This window comes from Boleophthalmus pectinirostris, unplaced genomic scaffold (assembly GCF_026225935.1).
Source record: "Boleophthalmus pectinirostris isolate CB_2022bp ecotype Guang Dong unplaced genomic scaffold, ASM2622593v1 HiC_scaffold_8, whole genome shotgun sequence".
NCBI classification, from domain to species: domain Eukaryota; kingdom Metazoa; phylum Chordata; class Actinopteri; order Gobiiformes; family Gobiidae; genus Boleophthalmus; species Boleophthalmus pectinirostris.
Window position 1 is genome coordinate 36,372,729 of NW_026571515.1, and position 12,721 is coordinate 36,385,449.

The window sequence follows — 12,721 nt, forward strand, 5'->3', positions numbered from 1 at the left end:
ATTAAAGCTATCCATCTCCAAGGGGACAAGCAGGTGAAAGAGACACCATGGATCTGTGGAGTGGTTACCTCCCAAATCCCCTTGGAGACAGGCATGCAGCAGACCACAGCCAGAAAAGTTGCATAGTGCATCTTTAAGAAACAAATTAAGTGACTAGTCCATTATCTCCACTCCAGACTCAATGGGCTGCTGAGGGCAAGAATAAAGCAGGCAATTCAACAAAACTGAACTGTCACCTATTATCCTGATGTCAAATGCTGTTATATAACTGCAGACTGTATCGCTGTAGCCCACTGTATCTGCACATGACCTACCTGACATGAGGTTAGAGCAGGGGTCACCAGGTCTTCAGAGTGCAGCTCACAGAAAAACCTCCCTGTGGAACAAAACACACGCACCATTAAAACCATTACATCACATAGAGATAGAGCCAAAAGGCAGTACAGAGACATAGGCAGGCTCTATAACAAAGAGACAGTCAGGGACAGAGAGGGACAGCGAGAAGGGTAGGGACATAATCAGGGACAGAGAGAGGGGCAGGGACATAGTCAGGGAGGCAGAGTCAGTGGCAGTGTGCAAAAGAAAAATACTCTTAGATCATGAAAGATGCATATGCCCCACTTCAAATGAAACACTCACTAATTATTTATAAACTTCACAAAATATGAGACACAGAAAAGTCATGTTACCCTGGCTGTAAAACAAGGAAAAGCTTTAAGAGACTGTGTCCGGTTCTGGCCTTGGATAAATGCTACCATATTTAGTTAGGTTCAGGATTCTGTAGATAGCAGGATTCTCTAACAGTAGTAACTGATTTGAGATTCAAAAGACATTCAAAAACAGTGTGACAACTTTGTGTTTTTCTGTAAAGCTGTTGTTAGCATTAGTGAATTTGCAAATTATGTGTAGTCATATGGATTTCAGTTCCCAGTTGACATCTGGCATTTTGAGAGTTCGTTCCCATTCAAAAGATATACTTTGGTATAAACTGTTAAACACTAAGGCAAAGCCAAATTCCTTCCTTCCCAAGTCATAGTTTTCCATTCGGAAACCCATGAATATAAGCTAGAGATTTGTGACTGTGGTTCTAACAAACACATATGGACCACTAGAACCTCATGGTGCTCCATGACCCATGTGCCACTGGGGACCCACCTAAGTGATCTTGTTTCTAGTCTTGGTCAGGACTACCTTAGGAGGCTCGTAACTATGGGGTATGTTTGGGTTGAACCCGGAGTGCCCAGAGGAAAACCCACCCAGACACAGGAAGAACATGCAAACTCCACACAGAAAGGCTGTGACCTGGGGATCAAACTTGGAACCTTCATACTGAGAAGAGTGAGAGCTAGCTCAGCCATGTCTTGTTTAACAGCACAAATCAGCTCAGTTATTATAGTTCTTTTTGGTCAGTTCTTTTTGGTGAGATTGTGTTAAAAGCTCAGAATAAAGTCTAACTTGAGTAACAGAGCTTCTAAAACAGTAGTGCCTCCAGTTAGTTGCCTGACATCAGCTGCAAAGTATGGACGGATACACATTGTGAATTCCAGCACCCCTCACCTGTGGCCTGGTCGTAGGTGTACCCTCCCAGCCTCAGAGTGATCCCACATGGATGACACTTAAAGCAGCTGCGATGAAAGAACAGCCCTTCTGCACTGATCCTCTCCAGAACATACACCCTCTGTCCACAGAAGTAACACTCTCCAGAGGGCGCTAGAGAGCCAGAGTCCACAGGGGAGCCAGGATCAATGGGAGATCCAGGAGGAGAGGCAGGGACAGAGGCAGGGACAGAGGCAGGGACAGAGGCAGGGACAGAGGCAGGGACAGACTCGGGGACAGAAGCCAGGAGAGGGGGTGAGGCTGGGGAAGGCTCAGGGTCAGGCAGGGGCTCTGGAGGTCCACTCACCACCTGTCAAAAAAAAAAAAAAAAAGTCAAAATCAATGTCCAATTTAGCCATACAGTATATTTGCACACTTTAGGCTACTTCTTATATGGAACAAATAAGAAATGACAGAAGCCTGAAATATCTTCAAGTAGCCAAAACTGGGTAAGAAAGACAGTAATAATTAAGTACATAAATATTCACTAGAATTTTTTTCTAACAAACAAAATATTTTTTGTTGTGTTCATCTTAATAGCATACAGAACTTACTTTGACCTCATCCCCCATTGTTTTATCTCTCAGAGTGGAATTTTTCTGAGACGCCAACTTTTCCTGCAGAGAAAAGGAAAGTTTTATTGAGAACAACAATTTAACACAGCACCATCTGATCTGAGTGAGCTACTGAAGCCTCTCATGTGACAGATATTAGAATGTTTTATTCAGATTCATGTGATTCTAAAAAGAGACAGAAAAGAGAAGTCTAGATCTGCACTAAAGGCGACCCAGATACTACGTTTAAATATGCAGTGCCATTTATGAATATTGGTATAATTAAAAATCTGTATGACTAAAAGTTCTTAAAAATAAACCAAAGACCGAGCTAGGGACCAAATCAGTGAGGGACTGAACAAGACATGGGTTAGACCTCTGTTCTGCCCTGGTTTAGACCCTGGTTTAGACCCTGGTTTAGTCAGAAAGTCTCCCAAACTACTACACAAAGCTCCCCACATCACTATATAGCTTTTATCAGAAGAAATATGGGCCAGTGTTAGTGAAGGACATTGTATTTTTATAACTGTTGACTTGCTGTTAATATTTAATCTTTTGTATGTACATTGCACAAACCTTTCTTCGTTGTAGTGAGTTGTGTTTCAGTTTGTTCAGGAAGAAAACCGCTGACTGCGTCTGGGACAGAGTGAGGAGCTTAGGAGAGGGATGTAAGCCCACAGGATCCGCAACTACAAGAAACAAGAAGGAAACAGCTAATTAATCAGAGCCTAAAATAACACTATTAGTGAGTGACAGTCAATAAAATCAAATAAAAATACACTGCAAAAGAGCATCTGCATGAGCTAAAAATGACTTGAATTCAAAATATGAATCTTGATTTGAGAAGCTGGGACATTTACATTTTTTATACAAGTAGTTTACCACAAGGATTTTTTTTCATTTTTTGATCCATGGGTTTTAGAATTACATAAAATAGGACGGTTGCTCATAGCGATTAACAATTTAAAACACAATATTATATCTTTTGAATGAGGAAAAGTCCACAAAATGTTGCATATAACAGGAAGCAGAAATCCATGACTTGATTTAAATGAAAGACAGATGCGGTGAATGCTGTACTGTGGAACATTCCAGGCAGAGCAATAACATCTCCATGCAGACAACAAGGTGGCGGACTATCCATCAGTCAAGTTACATAATGCAGCTTTAATACAATATAACCTTTGAGTTATCCCTGGTATAGTCCCTGGTTTAGTTCTAATTTAGTCCCTGGTTTAGTTCTAATTTAGTCCCTGGTTTAGTTCTAATTTAGTCCCTGGTTTATTTCTAATTTAGTCCCTTGGTTTAGTCCCTTGGTTTAGTCCCTTGGTTTAGTCCCTTGGTTTAGTCCCTTGGTTTAGTCCCTTGGTTTAGTCCCTTGGTTTAGCTCTAATTTAGTCCCTGGTTTAGTTCCTGGTTTACTTCTAATTTAGTCCCTGGTTTAGTACTAGTTTTGTCCCTGGTTTAGTCCCTGGTTAGATGGAGCAAAACAACTGCACTTTAATAGTTTAACTTGAAAAAGAAATAAAATCTACTTAAACCAGTTAAGTAAACTCAGTTCAATATGTAAATAAATCAAAGATATTCCAGAAAAAATTTACAGAAAAATTTCAATAAATTTTTTCAAGCCAACATTTCTCCTATCAGATTTACATTTTAGTTTACTAGTCAAGTCATTTCAGTTTTATTTTTTTTTCTAATATATGAATAAATTAAACCTGACAAGACAGGATTCATATAAAAATTTCAAGTCATTTTCAGTACATTTTTCCAAGCTAAATGTTCTAACAGTGGAATAAAACCATTGCACCTACCTGTTTTACATTTTAGCTGGAAATATGTAACCAAATCTGTTTAAACCAGTTAGGTAATCTAGGTTTAATGATAAAAACTAGTCAAATTAAGACTAATATCATGATTTTAAGTCATTCCGTCTCATTTACAGCTACGTTTGTGCTGTGGAGTGAGCATGATGAGGTTAAATACAGAAGGATGACAGCTCCCCTCTGGTTCACATCAGTGGCAGACCAAACAGCATTGCATCTCTCACACCCACTCTCACCATTCAGCAACACTGGAGCCCAAATGCTACACAATAACCGCTCTTAAATTACATACAAACCAATGCCGGGGAATCCTCTGAGGAGCGGAATTAGCCTTTTCAAGCTGCTAGTCCCATTTTACGCAGCTGAGGCAGGGTGCATGCACAGAACACTGCTCCTGTCTGTGAGCAGTGAGCAAGGCACCAACAGCCACTTAAAACCGGGGGATTGTGGGTAATGGGATCTTAAAGGGGCAGTGCCTCTATTTCGCTCCTCTGCATCATGTTCTATCAGTGCAATGCAATATAAGGCTGAAAAAGATAATGTTTCTGTGATAATTCTGGCAAAAATTGTGGTAAGATATGCAATATATGAAAAAATTAAAGGTCCTATATTTACAAAATTTTCTGGTCTATGTTATAATGTTGTTTTCCCATCAAAAACATATCTGGAGTTGTGTTTTGCTTCGTTCACACACGTTCAGCACTCAAATCCTGCATATATAGGTTCTTCTCTCAAACAGAAAACACTCACTTCCACCTTGTGATATCATGTGGTAATACAGGAAGTGCTCCAGTGTGTTTTAAAAATCCATACTCCTTCACTTCATTCAATCATTTGGATGAATCTCTACTGAACTAAAGCTAAAAGGAGCTGTTAACTTGAAAACTAAAGCTTCATGACATCACAAGGTGGAACAGAGCATCTGAGCTTTGGAGATATAGACAGAGAGATAATAAAGGATTACTCAAACATGAATAAATGAAACAAATCACAACTCCAGGTATGTTTTTGAGGAGATAACAACATTAGAACATGGCTTAAATCTCACAAGAGTCAATTTAGCAAAATAGGTGATACAAAAATCATATTTATATCAGGTAGCTCATCAGGTAGTATTAGAATTGAGACAAAATGTTTAAAAAATACTATTCTGTTTAGAGTGCACATTGTAAATAAATAATAAATCTGAACTGTTAAACTAATACAAGAGTCCTGCATTTCAGAACGTGTTTGCAGAAGTCTAAACTACAACAAGATTTTTCTATAAATAGAGAGGATCTTTTGTTCTTTGCTGAGGACATTTCTATTATTAAAATAACTGCAGTCTTAGTGTTTTGATTAGGATTAAATGTGCAGCCGTAATGGAAAATGCCACTTTACACCATGTTTTAAACACATCCAGAAGAATACACATTTGAGAGAAGACTACTACTTAACTATTATGACTATTGCACTGTTATTTGTAGAAAGGAAAGCAGTTTTATACAGAATAAGACCCCATGGAGATAAGGGGGTTTTGCAGAGGAATAATAATAACCGAAATAATCTAAGCTTTTGCTAAATGTGACTATTGGGGCGACAGTAGTTCAATTGGTAGAGCATTTGTCCAGTGATCTGAAAGCTGGCGATTCGACATAGTCATCATTGGTTGAGTGGTCAGAGCCACTGAGCCACAGGTTGGCGGTGCGATTCCGGCTGCCACAGATGATGCTATCATTGTATCCTTGGGCAAGACACTTAACCCACCTCAGCCCTAGTGTCTGCGTACACTGGTGTATGAATGTGTGTTGATTTGAGTGCCTTGAAGGTGGAAAGGGCGTTATATAAAAATGAGACCATGTGACCATTTACCATTACCATTTACTATTGAAAATGCAAATTAGATTCAATTGTGATTACTCTTACAGTCTAACTGAATGTTATTTATAATTTATATATTTATTATATATCTTTATGTTACCTTTCTTGTTGGAGTCTACCTCATTGTCTGATGATGTTATTTCTTTGCCTGGAATTGTCCGCAGTATGGCATTAAACATATCTATTTTTTTGTGTGTTTTTATTATGCAAAAATACCTTGAAAAACATACATTCTTGCTGTGGGTGGGATAACTTTTGGCCAGGTTGTGTTTCTTGCTTGTATCCATGGAGATTGATTTGCATAATGCCATACTTTGGAATTTTGTTTTTAAAATTGATATACCACCATGGAGAGAAGCAGGTGGCGGGCCCTCCATTAGCAGTGCTACATAGTGCTCCTTTAACCACAACATGGTCAACCAAATAGCAGAACAAAAAATTATATGTTAATTTTGGTCAAACCAGCTGCCTTCATTTCCTTCCTTAAAATTAATACAATTCTTTACCATATATAAAAATGCTTTACAATTCTGTTCTGTGATGTGTCTTTTATTCCAAAATTCTAAAAGAAAATGTGATATAAAACCCACAAAAGTTTGTTCTAAATAGAAAAACTAGACACTGTAATATTCTTGGTAACAGTCTCTTAAAGGACACAGTGCTGAATTCGCACTCATCTACAGTAAACACATTACAGTGGAAGGACAGTGCGCCTGCCCCTTTAAGAAGATGCTAATGCGGTGTGTATCTAGGCAACGTTCTTATGTAAGATCTGTCACTTCCTCCACTTTGAAAGACCATTTAATTTCAAAAGAATCACTCAGCGTATTCAAATAAAATAAGGCCAAAGGACTGAAAGGAATCTAATTAAAATTGTAATTTGACTGGAAGCAAAATAGCAAATTTTTAAAATACTTAATTAATATAATGTCCTCTGCCAAAAATTAAATGTGTCAGAGTTTCTATTCTGTCTTATTCAGTGTAACCCTGTAGTTTAGACCTCTACAAACATGTGGTAAAATACATGGGATTCTTGTATTAGTTTGTCAGTTCAGGTTTCAGTCTTCTATCAAATATTAATGCTCCTGGATGAATTTAGAATGAACTGTGAACTGAACACTGAAATTCAAAAATATGTAGCAAACAACTTTACAAAATCTGCCTGAAAATGTTACAATAGCAGATACTTTTCCAACTTAATTTAGTCAGCCATTTGTAAAGTATAGTGCAATAAATTTCTTAAAGCTCCACTGTATAACTTTGAAGCTTGCTTGACATAAGAGATAGATACAGTTAAAATCATACTGTGGAACAATCTAGGCAAAATAATAAACTCTCTATAGAAGCAAGCAGACGGCCAAGTTCAGATCTATGGAGAGGCAGTTCCCCTCACAGCAAGGATGCTGTTTTCAAGGTATTTAAAAAGATAAAAACATTTGTAATTGTTTTTATTTTATTTTAAATGGTCATTGTAACTGGTCACATTTTATATATAGAGCTTTTCCACATTCAAGGCATTCAAAGCACTTTACAACAACGAGCCACTCACACATACACCATACATCAGTGTACACAGTATTTTACTCTCATTATTGATGTCACTAGCTGAATTTTTTTCACAACTTTTGATTCAGTTTTATTTTGTCTCATTACAAATGAATAAAAATGGCTTTCATTTTTTATTTCCTGCATTTCCTAAATTGAACAATGCAGACTTTTCATTATTGTCATTTAACACAAGAAATGGCAAATTTTCTTTGCCAAATTCTGAACTCTGCTCCAAACCACATGCTTTACTGACACAGGATTGGCTGTAGACCTTTCCACTAAAAACACCCAAACTGACCATTGGCCCTTAATGACTGAATCTTGATCTCGTTAAAATAGGCTCTATGCATGCTTACGTCACAAACCAGATAGACATTTGGAAACATGTGATGTCAACATCCGGTATAGTTCCCAACACTGCGCTCGCCGTGCAACTGTGATAAAACCCATTGAAGTAAATGTCATCAGTGGTAAGATGAAGATAACAATGACATAAGCGTGAATAGAGCCTATTGTATTAACGGCACATCCCTAATTGTTTCACAATGGGGTTTAGACTTGCTCTCACCTTTAGGAGGCGCTGTGAAGGCCTTCTGCACCTGGGTCAGATACAGGACCATGGACAGTCTGTCGACCTGGGCTCCACTGGTGAAGTCTTCTGGAGACATGACCCGAGGGACACCCAGCTCCTTCTCCAACAGGCTGAAGGCCAGATGGTGGTTCAACACAGGGTCTGACTCACTCAGGCTGGACATGTCTCTGTGGGAAACAATATGTGCATTGGTTTAAAGGCACTGTACCTCATTACTGTCTTAAAAACTTGAAAAACAGAACTAGTTCATTTTAAAGGGTTTGCAGAGGTTCTAATGCTTTCCAAGCACTCTAATTATACACCACAAGCACTTTTCACACCAGTTTTGCCCATCAAGGTAATGCCAACAAAAACTAACATGTTAGCAGCACACTTCTTGACAACAATAAATTATATTTTTGTTATATATAAATAAATAAATACATCAGTTTTGTTATGATTTTACTTAAGTTAATGTGAACTTTATTATGAGTGGCCCTTTCTGTTGATTTAAAATGTTTACATTGACTAAAACAACAAGACAAATATTGAAAATTTTTATTTGCAGAAGAAAAACTCCACAACAACAACACAACTCCACATAAAACCATTCCTGTATCAGTGTACACGTGTCTGTACTCACATGAGCTTGGGTCTAAAATGATGGATGAGTGCGCACAGAGCCAGACCAGACCTCCAGGACTCAGTGAGGTCTGTGACATGAACGTTTTTATAGCCGGCAGTGTGCTTCTGACACCACCTCAGCAGCTCCTCAAAACCACTCGTAGAATCTACAACAAACCATATGACACTATTTCATTAATATTACTATTTTTTATGTATTTATAAAGCTAATAAAATATGTGAGACGATAACTAATGCTAATTTTAAACTCATATTCTGTATATACTGGTTTGTTAATCTTGCGCAGATGGATTCTCAAGATATTTGTGAGTCCAAAAACTCACGAGAATCCATATTGGCGTGTGCCTGCTGTATGGTTAACATTTTGTTCGCATCAGTTTAAAGAGAAAAACAATAAAATCAGACAGTTAACATAAATACATTCTGTCTTATCTCTCAGTTGGATTTAACAAAGTTTGATTGTTCTGCTTATTCCGTTGTTGACGCACAGATCAGTGTGTTGTGGAATGTATCTAGTAATAATAATGATAATGCATAGGATTTGTATAGAGCACAGACACCCAAAAAGGTTTACAGTGCATTATTCAAACACTCCATATAAGGTGGTGGCAAGCTTCTATTGTAACCACAGCTGCCCTGGGATAGGCCCCTCCAAACACCACCAACACTCACACACACACCACATTCATATTAGGCAATGTGGGTGAGGTGTCTTGCAGAAGGACACAACAACAGTTTGCACAGAGAGCCACTGCTGCCCGCTTCTGGTACTAACAAGACCCAACCCTGCTCAGTTTAAGAGATTAGATGAAATCAGGCAATGACATGCAGGTTGAGGGTACCATTACACTTACAGGCCTGTAGCTATGTTTAATGGAGTTGGTTGCAGTTCAAATGTAAATGGTTACTCTGTATAGTTTGTGGTGGAATTGGATAAAACAGATAGCATAGTGATACAATGGAGTGGTTCACTAATAAAAATGATCAGATTTAACATTGTTGGATTTTTGGGTTGCTTTCAGATCTTATAATGTGATAAGATAATGTCCGTAGTTACTTTGCTTCCCTTGGACCTTTTGTCTAGACTTTTCTCTTATTTTTCAGTACTACAAAAAAATAAAAAACAGTGAGATTAAAATACAATAGAGATTAGCACAACTAAAAGAAACCAACCTTGTCTCATAGGATTGAGTTTGTTTTTCACTTTATTGTTCAGAGAGCCGCCTTTGTCTGTGTCATAGAGATGCTGAACCTGAAAACACACAAGAAACCGGTTTGTGCTGCTGTAGTTTCTATGGAGAAGAATGATACTATGCATTAGACGGAGATTCAAACAATACTAAAACGTCAATGTCAATACAATTCTTAGTTTTGTGTATAGAATTTGAATGAAGCTTAACTGTAAAACTAGTGAATAAAATAATTCCGATGATGAAATTGTATATACAAGAATCTGCCAGTAGAGGGTGGAAAAGCTAATTTAAAATCAGAGTGACACAATGTAACATGACAATTGCACTTGCACAGTTTTATATTTAAATATTGCTCTGCCACCCAAGATCACACATATCTACAAATCGTAAACTGAATTTATGCAGAATCAGCAATGGAAGCACTTAACTCTGGCACTCAAGCACTAAATGTGCTGGACAATGTTGGCCCAAGTATTATTTTTTATTATTTATAATAACATATAATATTAAGTCATATTTTTCAAAGTTGCCCTGTAGTTACTTTAAATGACAATCAACAGTTGCAAAACATATCTGGAAATCAGTCACTCCAATGGTGTCTGTTGATATCAAGTATCAACAGACACTTAAAGCCGAAGTATCAACATCAATATCAGAAGAGGAAAAGCTGGATCGGTGCATCCCTGAAGTTTTAGGTAAAAAACAGCTCTACAATTTGCTCTGAATGTTTAAGAGAAGTTTTCTCCATTTGAGAGATGTGATAAAAATAAGCCATCTCATTATTCACAGCTAAACTAATACAACAATCATGTATTTCAGAACATGTTTGTAGAGGTCTAAACTACAGGGTCAGCAGCTTACACAGAGTAAGGCCCCATGGAGACATAGGGACATTTACTTCAGTACAAATCAGTGCTGACCTGGTGAGCCTGGATGGAGGACAGGTTGACACTCTGGTACCGTGTTTTCGGGTTGATGCTGTAGTTGGCGTAGTTTTTACTGGTGTTTTCTGGAGTGGTCTGAGACAGGAGCTGATACACACTTTCCCTATTAGGAGAAAACATTAATATCATGGAACAGAATTTTCACTATCAATTTTAATACTAAAGAAAAGACAAGACAATGCATTTTTAAAACAAAATAATAGTAGTTCCTTTAATATTATGATGTGGAGTTTGAAAACTTGTTAGGAAAGCTTCAACTTTGTCCTATTTATGTCACTTTTTATAAAAACAAAAAATGGCATCAGGTATGGTAGGCCTTGGGCATTTTAAAAAAGTACAAAATGCAAATTGAAAATGTGAGAGATTCATATCTGAGCAGAATTCTGAAAAGAAACTGAAAGTGAAAAGCATTATCTGTGCTGGTGATAAAGAGCTGTACCATGAAGGTAGTAAATGATTTAGACCTGCACAGTTTTTCCTGTTAAACAGTAAATGACACATTAGTCATAGGACTTTCCTGGAACGATCATGTAACTTGTGACTGCGTGATAACAACAAATAAAGCTCAACAGCCCCGCCCACTTTGAAGTCCATTCTGGTTCTGGAAGTAAAATCTCCATTAATTTTACCCAGATTTTTACCCAGACAGTTTGAAGACATGAAGAAGTTGACCAGTTATGTGGTACTACCAATAACACAGCTGTTTTAAGTCCAAAAATCGATTCATTTAAAAGACAAGATTCAACAAAAATTTTAATAACTTAAGATTTTGCATAAAATGACAGGTCTTGTGGTCAATAGTTTCCACATAGCGAATTAGCCCTGAGCAAACTTTTATTAGTAATTTATTTCTGAAAGTCTTTGCGAAAAATAAATGAGAATTTTACTTCCCGGAGGTGGACAGTCACTGTTGAGCTCCATATGCAGCACAGATAAGATAAGGACAGGGCAAATACTAGCGGACAAAAACAGTACAATATAACAGAGTCAGAACTGTAATTACATGGTGTTTGAATTAGTTAGTCTTCAGATTGTGTAAGATTAATTACATATTTATATTTCTTATCAACTGCCTTTAATTTACCAGGAATAAAACCAAGGACCATCTGGTTGAGAGGAAGTAATAAAGAGTGTGCAATGATTTGAGAATTATTTGGGAAGAATATCTAACTGCATTTTCTCTGAAGCTTTGCAATTGGGATTTGATTCGCGATTTCTGTTTGAATAATGTGAACTTTGATAAATCCGATTTTAAACACGTCCACAAGAATTGTCAAAAAGACTGAAATATGACCTGACAGAACATGTTTGTACAGATCTAAACTACAGGGTGAGCCGTTTTTTTGAAGAATAAGACAGAAGATTTTTGTTTGTGAAGGAAATTATGATACTATGGTTTGAGATATGCAAACTGAGTCCATTCAAATTGTCATTTCTCTCAAATGAGAAAGACAAAAACTTAATCTTTTATCCTGCTGCTATATTCTTTAACCCCACAACATCTGCAAATGAATAGCCTTTGACCTGAAAAACAGCTGTTTTAACACACTCACCTCTCAGCCAGGACCTTGAGGTGAGGAGTGCCCTGGCCCCAGCTCCTCACCATCCAGGCCACGTCAAATGCTGCGAGGAACCCACGAGCGATTCCCGTCCCCAGAGGCCAGAAAGGCTGGACAAACAACATGTGATACTTAGAGAGGACCCAATTATATACATGCCAACTCAACCATCTCTACACTGGGGGTTATAAACATACAATCAAAAACAAAACAAGACTAAACTGTCCTCTGCATTTGACCCATCCTTCAGTGTCTCTGGGATAACCCCAATGCAGCAAGATGGAATTATGTAGTAAAAAATGTTGAATAACTAACTAAATATTGTTTTATATTTGATGTTCAAATCCTCAAAGCATCAACCCTTTGCTTTGTTGACAACAGTGCAACCCCTTGGCCTTCTCCCAGTGAGCTTCATGATGAACTCT

At 37.6% G+C, this 12,721-nt stretch overlaps 1 protein-coding gene across 6 annotated transcripts in view; it reads right to left on the reverse strand.

Moving 5' to 3' along the window:
* mical1 (microtubule associated monooxygenase, calponin and LIM domain containing 1) overlaps positions 1 to 12,721 on the reverse strand; it is a 40,676-nt gene that overhangs the window by 6,741 nt on the left and 21,214 nt on the right. For all 6 annotated transcript variants that reach the window (XM_055166232.1, XM_055166236.1, XM_055166233.1 and 3 more), the window contains 9 exons: positions 12,291 to 12,406; positions 10,714 to 10,840; positions 9,774 to 9,852; positions 8,599 to 8,746; positions 7,953 to 8,143; positions 2,727 to 2,839; positions 2,151 to 2,213; positions 1,558 to 1,906; positions 315 to 376 (listed from right to left, as the gene is read on the reverse strand). In XM_055166232.1, coding sequence (XP_055022207.1) covers positions 315 to 376; positions 1,558 to 1,906; positions 2,151 to 2,213; positions 2,727 to 2,839; positions 7,953 to 8,143; positions 8,599 to 8,746; positions 9,774 to 9,852; positions 10,714 to 10,840; positions 12,291 to 12,406 — 1,248 coding nt within the window. The remainder of the gene's footprint in view (positions 1 to 314; positions 377 to 1,557; positions 1,907 to 2,150; positions 2,214 to 2,726; positions 2,840 to 7,952; positions 8,144 to 8,598; positions 8,747 to 9,773; positions 9,853 to 10,713; positions 10,841 to 12,290; positions 12,407 to 12,721) is intronic.